The 17,803-nt window shown below is 41.2% G+C and overlaps 2 protein-coding genes across 3 annotated transcripts in view; one reads left to right on the forward strand and one right to left on the reverse strand.

Annotated features, from left to right (window-relative positions):
- Nucleotides 1-687: 687 nt before the first annotated feature.
- LOC120626922 (xylulose kinase) lies at nucleotides 688-13,375 on the reverse strand. The gene is made up of 11 exons (XM_039894731.1): nucleotides 13,196-13,375; nucleotides 12,683-12,765; nucleotides 11,243-11,390; nucleotides 10,532-10,708; nucleotides 8,899-9,132; nucleotides 7,975-8,131; nucleotides 7,202-7,459; nucleotides 6,089-6,262; nucleotides 4,751-4,848; nucleotides 3,725-3,809; nucleotides 688-1,110 (listed from the first exon to the last, which is right to left on the reverse strand). Exons 1-11 carry the CDS (start codon nucleotides 13,250-13,252, stop codon nucleotides 995-997), a joined length of 1,587 nt encoding a protein of 528 aa, XP_039750665.1. The 5' UTR covers nucleotides 13,253-13,375; the 3' UTR covers nucleotides 688-994.
- Nucleotides 13,376-17,185: 3,810 nt separating this feature from the next.
- The window catches only part of LOC120626825 (diacylglycerol kinase theta), a 50,892-nt gene continuing 50,274 nt past the window's right edge, over nucleotides 17,186-17,803 (forward strand). For both annotated transcript variants that reach the window (XM_039894586.1, XM_039894588.1), the window contains exon 1: nucleotides 17,186-17,337. In XM_039894586.1, coding sequence (XP_039750520.1) covers nucleotides 17,208-17,337 — 130 coding nt within the window. In that variant the 5' untranslated portion in view covers nucleotides 17,186-17,207. The remainder of the gene's footprint in view (nucleotides 17,338-17,803) is intronic.

Genomic DNA, 17,803 nt, shown 5'->3' on the forward strand with positions numbered 1-17,803 from the left:
GAAACGAGATTAAGTGCCTCTTATAATTAATTCTATAAAAAGATTTTCTAACTATAAAACATGAAAACATATTTTTATTTATCTAATGCTAAGTTAACATTCTATATAATTATTTTAAATGTATTGGAAGGATATTATGAATTTTATTCAAAGTATGCAATTTAAATCTGTACTTTAAGCACAAAATCTTTACCGGCGCTAATTAAGTCAAGTGTCAAAGTTGCATTTGTATCTACAGGGTTTGTTTACAGTTTGACGACAAAGGTAAATAATTTGTCTTTGTTGCCAGTCTGGCGAGTAACGGAAAGCGCGGCTAGTGTAATGGTGCAAGCAGCGCTGTCAGTGCGTCCAAAATAAGGAAAGTTTAGTGTGTCGTGAGTTACGGTGTATACGTTTAAATAATGAAACTCTTACTATCGCAGTCTTCCTAAATATATCCTGAAGAATGTCTAGGTAATTACGTAAAAATACATAAGAGAATGTATATTGATGTATTTTTATTCTTTTATTGGGTGTACTTACACACCCATAATACGAATCCGTAAAGACATTTTACCCTCTGCATTTTGGTTTCTAGAAGTTACATTTTTCTGCTACCGCATAATTATTAAGCTGTGTTAATTGTTAATTTATATTGTAATGTGATTCTTGGTGATTACCGTATATTATCTTTTTATCTACTCTGTGAGCACCCATGGTCGTTATTTTCGATTTCGATTACAAATAGAAACATCCACCACTACAGAGCTGATGCTGTGCTCGAGGAAACTTCGATAGGATCTTCCTTGTTCATATATCAGATCACAGAGATTCTTGTGGCGCCATCTGTTTACGTAACGTGGAGACAGCCACGGGAGACAAAAATAAAGTGACACCAGCCTTAACAGTGGCAATAATAGAGGTCAGTGCAGCGGACACACAAGCATCGTCAAGTTGGTGTAGTATACCTAATTTCTCGTGTTTGTGTGTGTGGGTGTGTGTGTGTGTGTGTGTTTTACTGCAGCGCGGGTATGTCCCGTAGCATGTCGCGGTAGCGGCGCAGCATTGGCGCATAGATGCGCTCCGCGTCGGGGTAGGGCTGCGCTGCGGGGGACAAGGCCGGCTCGGAGCCTGCGACAAGGGCATACCGGACTCATACAGTCGCCTTAGCACAAGATTTGCTCGCTCGGAATCGAGGATTTGTTTTCGCTTATCAAACTCTATACCTTCAAAGTAAAATGGGCTTTATGTCAATCGATTTTTGCCCATTTTCTCTAAACCGAACGCGTTGTCTATAGAAAAAAAACGTTTCACCAACTCTTAAGTGATAACTATTGTTAAACGCTGGATGTATGCCTCGGTCTCCTAAGATTAGGCGTTACTTATTTAGTCATTGCCTTGTCCGTCGTTAGTGAAAACGGGCATTAGAGTCGCCAATCCTTTTATTTCTGATTATAATCATACTAGCTTTTTGCAAAGTAGTAGCTGAAGAATTTAAGGCAAATCAGACCTTACATTTAATAAGAATAAGATCCATTTTATTCTGATGTTCAAGTTTTTTGACAAAAGAGACTCCTCGATTGCGTGCGAGCAAATCTTGTACTAAGGATACAGGTATACGTCGCATCCAACGAGTAAGGAATATCAAGGAACTTGCCAATTAAGTTCAATGTCCACACACTCCGTGTACATAAAATTACATAATCAGCTAGTGTTTTTTTGAAATTGTGTATTTTATTGTAATACAGAATTGTAAGTGCTATTTTGTTTACGACATTTTTAAAAACCATTAGCAGCAATGTGGTTCACTTGTTTAAGTCGCCATTTTACTGTCTAATTCTTACTTAGGTAGGCACGCGTTTTCGTATCTAGTTATAACCGGTTTTCTACCTCCTTAGTCATTGGTTGCATCACGTAAGACCCCTGACAATCGAACTGGCCCGTCTATTACCAGGGCCCAACAATGAAAAAAAAAATGAATTCGCACGATTGCAATGTGATACTAATGTGGGGAGTGTGGATAGATTAATAATATTATGATTATGATTTGTCTATACTACAGGATATCTTTATTCCTATACTATTGTTGATTCGCTGGCTCGTCAGCGCCGATAGACGCGTGCGATCAATTGGCGTGCACTAGGTTTCTTATCAAGGTATAGGAAAATTGCATAAAATGGCATAAATCCTCCTACTATTCGAGCTATTGTAACGTAATAAATGTCTATTTAATGTTATAAATTAATATTGTTGGAATTTGCGCGCGGGCAATCTTCCGAAATGTCGCGAAACTGGTATCCCGGCGCGAGGGGAGCGGTGCGCGGGGACCAACCGCGCTCGCGTCTTTCTAACTTCGCACGTCTCGTCAGTCGCCCAGCTCTCTGCTAGAGGCTGGACGCCGCCGCCGTATTTCTTTTACGACTCTCACCTGATTGCTGTTTTTGCCTTAGACCTTAAGGATACTTACCCTCGAGCTATCTAAACCCCGTGTATCGGGTAAGTGTTGAACGATTCCTTAAAGTTTAGACGTTAGAATATCTTTTAATTAGGTAAATTACACGCATGCGGGTCGGCCATTACGCTCGTTGCCTTTGTTCTTTGTTCTCGCACATTGACCCATGCAATCGATCATATTTGGCTTAATCCTTGCATATTCTTTGTTAAAATTTCATCTAAATGTTTTAATTCCTATTTTTTTTATAATTAAGTTTCCTATTTCGATAAATTCCCAGATTCTCATACTATAGTAGTTCTCTGTATTTTGCTAATAACCTCACGTACCTTTTGCTATTTGCTATCTTTTAATTAATATTAGTCTTAATGTCTTTTGTTTTATTGTAATGCTTCTCACGCTCTCATAATGTAAACTCCGTCTGATTGTGAACAACGCATCCGCCATCTTGCGCAGTGCTTGCCGCTTAGCTGAGCCACGTGTTCGCAATCAGACGAGTTGAAGCGGAATTTATTTTTCACACGCTGGACGAAAATTCCAGGGTTCGAGTTTCGAGTCTCAAGTTCGAGTTCCTCGCTTCAAGTTCGAGTCAAACCCAAGTTCCGGGTTCGACTCTCTACTGTTGTCGACGTCACCTCCGACGCCGATCTCCGGGTGCAGCTGAAGACCACCTCGTCTTCGCCTGCCTCGCCTCAAGTCTCAAGTTTCAAGTTTCAAGTTTCAAGTTCCGGGTTCGACTCCCTGTTGTTGTCGACGTCACCTCCGACGCCGATCTCCGGGTGCAGCTGAAGACCACCTCGTCTTCGCCTGCCTCGCTTCGGGTTCGACTCCCTGTGGTTGTCGACGTCACCGTCAACGTGCCGTCTCCTGGTGCAGCTGAAGACCACCTCGCCTTCGCCTGTTCCTTCTGGGCCACGCAATCAAGGGCTACAAGGGCAGTACTCGCCCACTGCAGAATTTGGAAGCGAACTAATTGACGGGCCCTTTCACCCACGACCCTGACCTTGTTACCCTAAATAAATTTGTGATTACGTGTTCCATCTTTTAATACACTCTAACTAGAACCGTTTCACTATATATATATAAATTTTAGGGTAGTCTTTTAGTGCTTATGTGCATATATGGAGTGCGTGCGATCGATACGCACACCGGGTAAGTACTGGGTTTTTATGTAAAAAAATCCGCTGTATTCGTAGTAGCCACTTCGTGCCCTGAAGAGTGCGTTGGGCCGGATCGAAATAGCTTCCCATTTATGAGTCAAATTCAGGCAATTAATTAAAAATGGCCACTCACCAGCGAGTGGAATGCCAGTGTGCTCGCTCCACACGTCAGCGGCGCGGATGGCGGCTCCCAGTAGCGCGGCGTTTGCGTGCGAGTCCTGGCGCACGGAAAATATCACTCGTTATACTTTGGAAAACACTTCATCTAGTTTAAAGTATAGTTATATTAATTAATTTCTCGAAATTAGATTTACTGCATAGCTGCCTGCGCCCCGCGGTGATAACCACAATGAATAAATATATATCACTAGCTGATACCCGCGACTTAGTTCGCGTGCATTAAGGTTGTTTATTCCGACGGGGACTCTTCTTATTTCCTGGGATAAAAGGTAGCCTATGTTCTTTTCTATGTCAAAGGCTACATTCAGGCCAAATTTTGTCTAAGCCGTTTTTGGTAATTCTTAAGGTAATTGCTGCCAAATTCGACTGCCCTATACTGTGCCACTGTGTGAGAGTAGCAATCGGGCGAGTGTGATGATGTTTATTTTGTAATTTATTTTTATTATTTAAACTAATCAATACTAACTTAGAGGTTAAGGAAGTATTGTTACTAATATACCTACTAACAATGTATGGATGGAAACGTCTGAATTAAATGATTATTATATATTATTTTGCGTGATTGAGTAACAAACATCCACACTTTTACATTTATATCAGTAGGATATGAAGGTCGATTTGCGCAGTGGGCAGCGACCCTGCTTTCTGAGTCCAAGGCCGTGGGTTAGATTCCCAATAACTGGAAAATGTTTGGGTGTTTATATGTGTATTATAAGTATTTATGTATATTACTCATAAAAATATTCATCAGTCATCTAAGTACCCATAACACAAGCTATGCTTACTTTTGGGCTAGATGGCGATGTGTATATTATCGTAGTATATTTATTTATTTATTACAATACCCGTGTAATACCACGTGGCGTAGGTTAGCATAGGCAGTCGTGAAGCAAACTAATGCAGCAATGACGAGAGGGCTATGTTGAGAAATGAAGCCTAATGTATATTGCAATGCATGCCCAGCTCGGCCGCTACGTACCAGCACGTACACGGGCGTGTTGAACACGTCCGCAAAGATCTGCAGCAGAGCTTTGTTGACGGACGCGCCGCCCGTCGCCACCACGCGTGAAGACTTATCTGTAACACAAAGCATTATGTCTATTATTAATATGTCACATTACATATAATGTTGTTTTATCTATGTTGTTGCGGAGTATAGACATAATATTATACATTTATAAGTATATTACAAAAATATATAATACTAGCTGACCCCAACGCCATCTGTTGCGCTGATTTTTGAATCTACACAATCCAGGGTGCCCATTCCGAAAAATTCATTCAAATAGGTCCAGCCGTCTAGGACGAGTTCAGTGACACACACACGCACACAAGAAATATATATATAAAGATTATGTCTATAGTCTGCAACGAGTCGGCGAGGCAATTTCAACAAAATACCCAGAACTATTTTGTTAACAACAATGTAAGCTAGATTCAAATCGACTTCGCGCAATCTTAGTTATTATAATGGCGCGGTTATTGCAACTCGGCTTTAGGACTAATAGATCTACCTTGGACGCGGTCTTTGAAGAGACTAGTTATATTGCCAATGGTCTCGACGGTTGCAAAGAGTCCCTCAGGGTAGTGTCTTAGGTTTACCCCTTTTCCTACCTTATATACACCCTCTTTGTAAACTATCACCCAAATTCGGCCGTCTTCTATTTTGCGGATGACGCTGTCGTTTTATTCGGAGGCTCTAGGTAGGAAGGAGTCCTCTAGGAGGACAATCTAGTAATGGTTAACACGACCAAAACAAATCACGTTCAGTGTTCCCGCATAACAGAATCATATATGTATGTGTAATAAAAGTTAGGGAAATTTAAAATATCAGGAGAAATAGACTGGCGAAAAGGGCGGGAAACTTCGCACATAGCGGACGCGGCCCGCCAAAACCCCTCCACAAACTTGCCTCGAAAAGGACCGGTGTCGTCTATATCGCACTTTTCTCCAGAAAATGATGACCGTTTATTTAATATACATTTATTTTCTTCATATACAAAATGTTTTAATTCAAAATTTTTTTTAAAAAGGTGACAACTCAAGTATTTTCATCAACGTATAGTACTGTGTCGCAACGCCAACAATTAGGTTTACCGCCTATAGATGTTTCACATCAAAAACAAATTAAAATGACATTGCGACAACTCAACGTCGCCAAGGCCTGTATCGCCACGCCGACAATCAACTTTACCCTCGCCTATAGACGTTTGCACATCAAAATCCGAAATTACCGCGTCCGCCATGCGAAGCCTATAGCCTTCCTAGTGGAACATTCCCCTGTAATCGAAGCAGTAGTAGAGTAGTGTGGGCTCACCCAGCGCCAGCCCCGTGTCGTCGGCGTGCGCGCGGCGCGCCAAGGCCTGGCCCTCCAGCAGCGCGCGCGCCTCGAACTGCGGCGCCGGCCGCTCCAGCGCGCGCCCGGCGCCGTCCACCACGCGCCGCAGCGGCGCCGCGCTCGGCACTATTTCCGGCGTGTCGTAGTATATGCCTGCGGGGCTCGCCCGGCGTTACTCGCGTTGCACATTATTGCCGTATCGTATGGGCCCCGAACATCCTTCTTCAAACACCGACATTCATTCTTAGCTCCCTACATATATAACAAGATCAATAAAAAATTCAATATTTATGGTTAAAACGAAAATTGACTAATGAGTTATGTTTCAATAAAATACGACATCCATAGCCATGCAGTTATCACCATCACCTAACATTAGTGTTAACATGTTAAATGTATGAACTTAATAAGTGCCCGTGATAAGGTCTACATGAATAAAAAAAATTTGAATATACATATTACCATAAACACACACACACACACACACACCCACACACACCCATACATATAAAATACACTAAATATAGTGAAACATCTGTATAATTAGTGTGCTAATACTTGGGGAAGGGCAATGGTAGATGCAGCAGTTTTAACTATTGCAGTGCCACCCTTGCTAATATTTGAAGTACCAATAAAAAAAGTGTGTGTACTTATGTACACGCGTAAGAAGTTATACTTAGAAGATAAAAATCTTTTAAAAAATTTCGACTTTCTACGGTAGTAGAAAAAACGACACCAGCAATAGAAAAGAGGTATTTAATACATTGCAAGTTTTATTATATTATCTAGTTAAATAAAGTAAATTTAATTATCACAAAAATATTTCTACATAATCACTGACGTAGGTCGGTGTACATAATTAAATTTGGAATAATAATAAACTCATTATAGGACAACAACTCATTTTGCACAATTGAATCAATTAAATCGCCGGAATGAGCCAACTGTCAAAGTTAATAGCTAACTTCGTGGTGTTCGTGGTGTCGGTTTTTCGTGACGGTGTGCGCGCGCATCGTAAAAATGACCTCTCATAATTTTGCCGTAACGCGCCAAAAGAAGTTTAACTTTAATAATGTTGAATGCAGCACGCACCCATGATGCCCATGTTGCCGCGCACGGTGGCCTGCAGCAGGTCGTCGAAGGCTCGCCAGCTGCGGCCGGCCACGCGGTCCCGCTGCGCCTGGCGCGTGAGCGAGCCGTTGGCGAAGCACAGCAGCGCCATGTAGGGCGCGCCCGCCGGCGCCACCAGCACGTGGCCCGCCGCCGGCGCGCGCGCCGCTCGCAGCCCCAGCAGCAGCGTGTCGCTCGTGCCCAGGCTCAGCCCCACGCTGCCGGCGCGCAGGCGCAGCCCTGCCACAGCGGCACGCCCATTGCGTTTATTCTCAGGCCGATTTTTTTTTTTATGTTTATAGACGAGCGCTTGACTGCAATCACACCTGATAGTAAGCGATGATGCAGCCTAAGGTGGAGCGCGCTCGCCTAGAAGATGCCTAATCACTCTTGATTTGAAGGTACTCATATTGTAGGCACTGGGGCAAATGGAAGCTGGAAGGGCATTCCAGATCCTAGCGGTGCGGATTAGAAACGAAGGTAATTCCAACTAAACAACTTAATGTGCGATTTCCTTGTGAGCGTTGATTGGGTTGATTGACCGCTGCTATTCAATTTCGCACTTAGTGGAAGGGGGGCGTTGGCGTGCATTCTTCGAAATTGTTTTGACTCGGCGATAACTTGCAAGAAATCGAATTCTAGAAAGGTTTCCAAATCGATTCGGTCGAATTGAACCTAGGTGAAGAAACCGGTTTAAACTAAATAAATATCGCTGCTCAGAAACTGTTTTGACCCCGAGTCCCGGCGGCACGTACCGGCGAGCGCGGAGCAGTTGTCCCCGGTGAAGGCGACCACTTTGCAGGCGGGCCGGAACCCGTAGCGCTGCACGAAGTAGTCCGCCACCGGCCCCACCAACGACGCACTGGCCACCGGCGCGCCCAGCTTGTCTGCGAGCGAGTCGTCGCCGCACGCCTGCGCAGAATTATAACAAGTCAAACAATTATTGAATTACTGACGAATTTTAGACCAGCCAAGTAAGATCGAGTGCGGCACGAGTGAAATTGCACTATATTCAGACAGAGCCAGAGGTGGTTGTGACATATTCCTACGATACGCTTGCTAAATCACTTGCCTCACCGTTTGTTATTCTTCAATGATAGATAGAAAGCCTTAGGCCCTTCCAACGGAACACGCGGATTCCTTTGTACCGGTGCGTGTCGCTTACAAGTCGTATTAAGATCGAAAACGTCAATAACGCAGTGTCTTTCAAATCGTCTAATAATATAATGTAACCAAGAGTTATAAGCAAGATGCATTAAAAATTTATTGCAATCTCTAATAAGGTATAATGTCATACCAGCTTTCTCTAAAGTTGCTTGTTTGATTGAGCGTAAACTGTAAGTATCAGGAAATGGTAAACAGATGGTAATTGTGAAAATATGCGTTGTGTTGTGAATGGTAATATAAATAAATATAAAATAATAAATATACTACGACAATACACACATCGCCACCTAGCCCCAAAGTAAGCGTAGCTTGTGTTATGGGTACTGAGATGGCTGATGAATATTTTTATGAATTATATACATAAATACTTAGAAAATACATATTAACACCCAGACACTGAAAAACATTCTTGCTCATCACACAAACATTTTTTTTGGGCTCAGAAAGCAGGGTCGCTGCAAACTGCGCCAATCGGCCGTCAAAATGTATCAATAGAAATGGTTGTGCCTCACCTTCAGAGCCTTGGCACACCACTGCTTGGTGTGGATGTCGAGCAGGTTCATCCCGGAGCCGTCGGCCAGGTCGATGGGCGCCACCTTGCCCACGAACAGAGAGCACGCAAACGAAGACACCAGTGAGATTCGCTCAGTCGCGTCGTACGCGCGCCGTCTCGTCCTGTACATTTTCCGTATCTGCGCGCCCGTAAAACGCTCGTACGCTCTTGAGCCCGTGATTCTTGCTAATTCCTAATTGAAGTAGGGGAAAAAGGGTACGGTTGAAACAAAGCTAATATCTCGCGAACCGTGCGTGACTAGGTTAAGAGTACAAGGGAAGTACGAAACGGAAGACAAGTCGAATCACTAATTTTAATCATTCATGGCCCTTACCGCGCTATGTTAGAGTGTAGGAAAACCCATTGTGTTTTTAGACACAAAAAATCGCGTTTGTGATCTTTTTTTTTTTTTAATTATTATGGTTTTGATTAAAGTTAGAGTATTGAGAGTTTATTATCGTTTTAATTGAAGTTTGTAGAATAAAGAACAATAATTAGTTTCTATTCAAATTTATAATCATTCTTGCTGTGTAACGTTTTATACACAGAAGGGGGATTGGGAAGTGTTGGGAATTTTTTTCCAATTTTCTTGTTTCTTAGATGCCAAGGGTACGCCAAAAGGAAGACTACAACACATGGGGCCGACGCATCAACAAACTAACATGCTCAATAAGCCTAGCCGGAGAGCTAAAATCTAGTTTTAATGGTGTTATATCTTAGGAACATAATAAATAGTAAGAAGTACAACAAAAACATAGTCACAAAAATATTATATGACAAAATATTATCCTCACTAACATCTAATTGTTATATCGTTTAAGAATAATGATATAATAAATATCATAGACTTGAATAGTATTAGAATAGTATTTTTGATATTCGACAGTACCCACTATTACGAGTCGTAACACGATAACAGATGTTTAATAAAACATATTCATTTATAAAACTTTTTGTTATTTGCATGTATTTTAATTGACTCACACTGTTTAAACCGACCCATGTATGGGAACTGTTGAAATAAATTCCTCTATCTTTTAAATTTGTATTCACTCATAAAACACAGCACACTGATCTCAAATTCCAATCAGTAGACAGTTATATGGTAATTTGTTTAATATATAATGTACATAAACTATCTATAATTTTGGAAAATGTCCAGATATAGAATAAAAAAGCCGACGTTCTAGACGTTCAAATTTTTAATTAAAATTCAAAAATTCTTTATTCATGTAGGCCTATTACAGGCACTTATGAAGCGTTCATATATATATGTCTACATAATTGTAAGGCGTATGGTGGTAACTGCGTTCGCCAACTTAACAACTAAAGCTACGAGGGTTCCAAACGCGTCCTGGTCTAAGAAGAGCCCACAATAAACTTAGCCGGGTAATTATTTTTTTATCACCATCTCACAGTAAATTTATATTCAGCTATGAAGTTAGAGCAATTCACACCCAAGCTTTATTTATTGTTACATTATTTTAGCTTATCACGAGAAAATGTCATCACCTCGCGTGCAACCGAAGTTACTAACACATTTGGGAAGCTGTAAAAATGTGTAATGTGCATACAAAAGTAAGAAATCTAACCTCAGCCCCGCCGACTGCCTCCTCGAGCGCGCGGCAATCGGCCGAGGTGCTGGAATCCATCCACACGGGAGAATCCACGACGAAAGCCGTTGCCATATGCGTGTGCAGGAACTCCTCCGGCGACAGACTGGCGAGCCTAGCTTCTGCGCCCTTCGACCACCAGACCGAGCCGTGTTGCTGCAAGTGAAAGGATGATCAGCTTAACCACCACTGTTAAACATCATATGAGAACACCATGGAGGAATGGTTTACCTTTTCTTCCTTTTGCCCTAACACAACGCACATCTTCCTACCTTACACGCATATCTTCACTCACATTCTCATTATAACACATCATCTATCATTTAATAAAATGAATGCTTACTATGTATACTTAGATCTGCAATTCCTTGAAGCTAGGTCAAAGTACCCAAGTAAATCAAAAGATACGGCCATTTGAGCTGCGTATAATGTCACTCACAAGGAAATCAAAACTAATATGGTATTTCTTGATGTCCAAGATAACAAGCACATGACCTTAAGGTTGATAGACTGAGAGTGGAACTTTGTAAGATGTTACCTAGCTAAGTGTTGCTCAGTTCATATGAAAACTAACAGCTTGGTACATTAATTATTACTTTAAAAATCATAAAAAACATCACATCCATACTAAACAAAATCACACTACACTTGTTGGAGTATACAAGACAATATTTTCTTTTTATTCAATACCTGAGCAGCGCCAGACAAGGCCTCCACATTGGCAAAGTCTACACCCTCCACAATAAGTTTGTCCATGACCATGTCAAGTGCCTTCACCCACAACAGCGGAGGAGCTGTCACCTCACCACCCTCTCCACGGATGACACCGCCTGATGTCCTGCGAGAAAACCATGAATGAATGAATGAACATACTTTTATTGCACACAACACAAAAGGTACATAAAAACAAGAAAAGTATAACAAAACAACGTATACAATTTGGCACCCTTATCCTTATCCATATGTTTATTATTATTATGGAAGGCCGAGTGGTGCAGTGGGCAGCGACCCTGCTTACTGAGTCCAAGGTTGTGGGTTCGATTCCCACAACCGGAAAATGTTTGTGTGATGAACATGAATGTTTTTCAGTATATTATAAGTATTTATGTGTATTATATTCATAATAAAATATTCATCAGCTATCTTAGTACCCATAACACAAGCTACACTTACTTTGGGGCTAGATGGCGATGTGTGTATTGTTGTAGTATATTTATTTATTCAAATGTCTATCTGTCTCTTCCCCATGTGAGGCTTAACCACTGAACTAATCTAAATTAATTTATCCATTAATTATATATAGCTTGGGCTGATGATATAATCCACATTGGGACAGAGTGGATAAAAGCTGCCTACAAAAAAGTCTGGAAAGATGTGGAAAGATATGGATTTTCACCCATCCTATGGTATCCATCTAACATAAAGACTAGAATACTAACACTAACTCAAGAAAATCACACTAACCAAGAACTAACACAAGTAGTTTGTAAGGCTTAAGACTTTTTTGTTTAGATTGAATAAATAAAGGTTTATTATTATTATAGTCCCACAAAAGTTAAAGCACTAAGCTTGTGTGTTACCAGGGAATTCTCAATTATTCCCAACATAATATCTTAATATATATAAATCTCCTGTCACGATGTTTGTCCGCGATGGACTCCTAAACTACTTAACCGATTTTAAATAAAATTGGCTCACCGTGAGCAGTCTGGTCCAACTTAAGAGATAGGATATCTTAGATCTTTAATTATAGTCGCAATTTTATTTTATTGCAAATTATTTGTCACATGTTATATATATATGTATATACATACTACAATACTCACTTAAGGCTAAGCGATACTGAATACTTTAAAAACAAAATCAAACGTAGACGAAGTCGCGGGCAACAGCTAGTATTATTATATATTACAGTTAAGATGTCTGTTACTCTTTCACAACAGTGACCACTAATTTGGTTGTAATTTGAATGAAGATTGAATCAACAAAATCTATCATTATATTTAATCCTCGAGAATTTAAAAGTTCCCACACATTAACTAAAATGAAGCCACCGTCAGAAATTATTATTTAGTGAAATTTATTTAGACAACAAATCCCTGATGCCTACAATAAGTTTTAGATAGTTACCTGAATTCCGGTAAATCGACATCAAACTCAACATCTGCTTCTTGTTGGACAACATAGTCTTCATCTATGACCAGAGCTTTCAACTGAAATTTAAATTTAATGGTTGAAGTTGGTACAACGAAATATAATAATTGAACATGTATGGCTGGTGCTTATTGAGTTTAACAGCTTAGTCTAGCCATGCAAAGAGGCAATAGCTTCATCATTTAGATACAGTGTCCTGCAACCATATAAGAATTATGTTGTCACATATTTATTGTTACACATATTTTAATTTAATTTATAATGAAAAGTAATATTTCTTAATATCTGTGACTTAGACCAATATTGAGATGAATTCAACATTCATACCCCTACTTTTTAGATTCACTTCCACACACTACTATAATAATAATAAAAACTCTGAAAGCAGAGCCATGAAGCTATTAATTAATCACTTCATTAAATAATAAATGAAAACACTGCAAACTCTAGCACTGCATTCAGTTTAAATAATTTAAATTAATAATTTACCCTTTGAGTACTAAAATCGAATCCCAAAAAAGTTTTTTTTCGCTTTTCTTCAAGCATTTTTTTTAAAATTTTGACAGCCGGCCCTAAACTTTGGAAGATGACACTTCGACGATGTTCGGAAACGGGCGCACCGGTTTCGATCGTATCGTGACTGGATGTCGTTTATAAATTTTAATGTAGAGTTTTCAAGATATCCGTTTTACTTATTATAATAAATTTTATTATTAGAACGTCTTAATCATGTTTGCTGTTTGCCGACACATGATAAGGAAAATCAAGGTTACATTCATCGTAATAATTATTATGATAACATAAAATATAATGTGATGTGTTAAACTATTCACGAATTACAATTAATGGAATTAACCTTTGCAGTAATGGTTATAGAATATGTTGTTTTTAGGTTTCAGACAACAGGCATCAAGTTTTTAAATTATTTCATACTGCTTTCAAGTCATCCGCAAAACAGGAAGTTGAACATTTTCCCACAAGGACGATGTGGATGGGAGGAATGGGATTTTACAAAAAACACAACATTCATACATTTTGGTAGTCTATAAAAAATTATTGTTTTATTTTGATGCTGATGGGTCGTTGACCTACTTTTCAGTAGGCTTAATTATTATGGATTTAGCCTTTTATTTTTGCTCCGTTAATACTTTATTTGTATGTCTCTATAAATAAAGTAGGCATAAACCCAACATTGGACGATGAATCAGGCTTATGGACTAATAATAACTTTTCGACGATCATTTCGATGAATTAAAAAAATGGGATAAAACACTAGTAAATATCACCATCCGATGCTTGTATGTCTTCTTAAATATATTTTCAAAAATATTATAATTTATATCTACTGATCCCTATTAATAATTTATATATGATAAACCAGGGCGCTTCCTAGAAGCCTGCCCTGCGCTGAAATTATCCTAGAATCCCATCGCAGCATGTCGTACCAATTACTTCTATTGAGCATAATGTGCAACTATCGTTTAATAAATAATAACGGTGATCGTTTTTACAATCGCGACTACGTTCCGTTATTTTGCTCACTGACAATGCTTTATGATTCATGCAGCAATTTATAATTATTCCGTATCAAATAATGAATTTCAAGTGACGGCCGAGTGGCGCAGTGAGTCCAAGGCCGTGGGTTCGATTCCCACAACTGGAGAGTGTTTGTGTGATGAACATGAATGTTTTTCAGTGTCTGGGTGTTTATCTGCATATTATAAGTATTTATGTGTATTATATTCATAAAAAAAATATTCATCAGCTATCTCAGTACCCATAACACAAGCTACGTTTACTTTGGGGCTAGATGGCGATGTGTGTATTGTCGTAGTATATTTATTATTTATTTATTTATTTATTATTTACTTAAGTATAGCTTCTTTCTATGCCGCAGTTATAATGTATTAATAGGTAACCGTTTCTTTAGTGGTAAAGTATATAAAACTAACTAGTCATTGGTATTTTAGAAGATATAAATTTAATCTACCTGTTTACTGAGAGTAGTATATAAGATATACTGAAACCATTAAACCATGTAGTAATTATATCAGGCTTAATGATTATATACCTACCTTTAATTGGTACCTTGCCTAGTTAATTAAATGATGAGTTTTATTTATTTATTTATTAAATTACAAGTCCATTACAATGTCATATAGATTACATAATTATTACATCACCAAAAGTCCGCGAGTCTATATCCTTAGCTGCGCTGAAAAATTAACGCCTTAATTTAATGTAATAGTGATGTTTTTAGAATGTCGATTTGCCGATAAAAATTTAGCCACATGCGTTGTTATTTCGGATTAGCTGATCATAATGAGAAGGGATTAGCGGATAACGTTAAGGGATTAGCCCGAACTTCAATTAAATTATGATTTATTCTAGACCTTGGCGGGAGCGAGCCGTGCCTCGAAATACGGACGAGCCACGGATCTGCATCACGAAAATTTTATACCGTACCCGGCGCCTACAATAAAACTTGACGCTTCTTATTCATTGTAGGTTTTGTATCCGTGTCTCAGGCCATATGTCGTACGCGGCACGGTTCGTACCCACCACGGACTGGCATACCTAATTCTTCCTTTATTTTATGGTCAGTTAAATCTGAGAAGCTACGCTGAGAAGCGAGCCGCACACTTTCGTCGATAGCGATTTCCCGGCTAAGTTTGTTGTGGGCTTCTTAGTCCAGGACGCGTTTGGAATCGTCGTAACTTTAGTTTTATGTTTTCGAATATGGTTATCGCCGTCATCTCACTACTGTGTAATTCTCATGTACGCATCAAAAGTGCCACCTATGGGCTTGAATAAAGAAATTTTTGACTTTGACTTTGACAACGATATAAGTCAAAGCATATGATTCGTTACGTCGCCCTACGTTACGTCTAGGTGTGAGCTGAGCCTAAGGATGACGATGATCTATGGCTACTTCAGTTTATATCGCTGGGGATTTCTTACGTCCGTAGGTGAAATCTGCGTCCCGGCTACTTAAGAAGTCGGAGACCAGCCTACTTCTTAAAGTGCCGTCTGCTTCCGAAGATCGGCTATCACGTATCTTTGATGGCGCGGCTCTGAATAAGGAACGATTGCTTTTAGTCCTCACATAAGTTCTCTATAAAAGTTTTATCAAATTCAAATTCAAAAATGTTTTATTCATGTAGACCTTATCACAGACACTAATGAAGCGTAACATATCAACACTAATAAACAGGTACGCAAGTAACACGTCCTACCCAGTGGCGCCCTGTGCCCATCAATACTTTCGCCAAAGACGGCCGACTGGCCGAGGCCGTGGCTTCGATTCCCACTACTGGATAATGATTGTGTGATGAGCATTAATGTTTTTCAGTGTCTGGGTGTTTGTTTGTATATTCTATGTACCTATTTATGTATATTATTCATCAGTCATCTTACTACCCATAACACGAGCTACGCTTACTTAGGGGCTAGATGGTGATGTGTGTATTGTCGTAGTATATTTATTTATTCAAGGTTGTCCGGGAGAGATAGCTTTAGCGATAAGACCGCCTTTGCACACCTAAACTAGGATACGCATAGTTTTTTTAAACAAAAAAAGTCATTATGAAAGTTAAGCTTAATTTGCTATACCTACTCAACAGCAGGAGAATCTGTATCTTATAATTTGCCGAGGATCTGTTTGGTGTGGAGTATAGATTCTCCTGCTGTTCGCGGAGTATAGCAAATTAAGCTTAATTTTCATAATATATTATGGATTTCCGCAAACGCCTGCTTCTAACCAATAAACGCTTCTATCCAATAAAGTCATTTTTACTACTTTTCATAAAGTCTATTATCGGAAATTGCCAAGTTTGAATCACAAGTTAAATTTTTGCTACGTCAATGAGTTCTAACAGTGTGCAGTGCGCGCGGCTAGAGCTGGCAGCACGCGCCACGCATCGTGAGTCGGCCGCACCGCGCGCCCGCCTCCCGATATTGTAAACAAGAGCTTTTTCGATTGGTGGCAGCGGCGCACGCGCCCCGCGTCATCTGTAACCACGATCGGATTTACGGATTTAATAACTTTTTTTAGATTGTTTCCACTAAGCGCAGAAAATAATTCAACTTTTGAATTTCCACGCCGAGTATCACAATTAATTAATTGTGTATCAATTTGTAGGTAATGAATAGGAAAAAAATGCAATAGCTTCATAGGTATGCGATATGTGAACTTCATCGCATAGTTTAATACAAAGTTCGTTGTAGCGCGGAGTAGCTACTCTGGGCGGCTCGCTTTTCCTATTGGACGTGTCAGGAAAGTCGGCGTTTTCCTGGAGAGTTGCAGCGTCGAGTGCGAGATGTCATCGATCGCCGGCGCGCTTGTGCGGGCGGCGCGAGGGCGCGGGGCGCGGGATGCGCGAGGCGCGGGCGGCAGACGTGCCGCGATGGTGGGCCGCGACAGCCGCTCGGAGAGCGCGGCGCGCCCCTGGGCGCCGCGGCATGAGTAGCGCGCCCGCCCGGCCCGGCCCGCGCGCCCGCCATGGCGCAGGCCGCGCCCGCGCCCCAACGCACCCACTCCTTCGCCAAGAAGACCTTCCACAAGCCCACCTACTGCCACCACTGCTCCGACCTGCTGTGGGGGCTCATCGGGCAGGGCTACGGCTGCGAAGGTACGCGCGCATGCGCCCCGCGCGCGTCGATACACACCCGCCACCCGCCCGGCGCCGCGCGCCCGGCACGACCAGCGTTATGCAACCCGGCGCGCCCCGCCCGGAGCCGCTCGCGTCCTGCGCCGCCCGACCTGTACCCCGCTCCGCCTGGCGCGGCGCCTTGCTCGCCCGCTGCCCCAGCCGCCGGAGGGTGTAAGTTCTGCAAGGGCCGGCGCCAGCTGGCAGCGCAACGTGTCGGCGGAGCGAGTGGACGCTGATATCGATCGATCTGTTTAGTAGGTTTTTCTTAGCGGCGCGGGGCGGGGCGCACCCCCTCGCGGCTCCGGATGTGGTGATCCCGAGCTGCTGTGCGTGAGCCTGGCGGTGTGGTGAGTGTGGGATCGCTTTTGGGTCTGCAAGTGCGATGTGGCGAAACGTTCGCCACATTGCGAGCAAATATGGGCGTTGCGTCTCTACGCCTTAAATC

The sequence above is a fragment of the Pararge aegeria genome, chromosome 10, assembly GCF_905163445.1.
Source record: "Pararge aegeria chromosome 10, ilParAegt1.1, whole genome shotgun sequence".
Lineage (NCBI taxonomy): Eukaryota > Metazoa > Arthropoda > Insecta > Lepidoptera > Nymphalidae > Pararge > Pararge aegeria.

Coding starts and splice junctions, on each gene's coding strand:
- LOC120626922 (XM_039894731.1), bottom strand. CDS start 13,252: ATGCTTGAAGAAAAGCGAAAAAAAACTTTTTTGGGATTCGATTTTAGT. Junction 10,709..11,242: donor CCTTGTCTGGCGCTGCTCAG/GTATTGAATAAA, acceptor TTTCACTTGCAG/CAACACGGCTCGGTCTGGTG. Junction 7,460..7,974: donor CAACTGCTCCGCGCTCGCCG/GTACGTGCCGCC, acceptor CCGCTGTGGCAG/GGCTGCGCCTGCGCGCCGGC.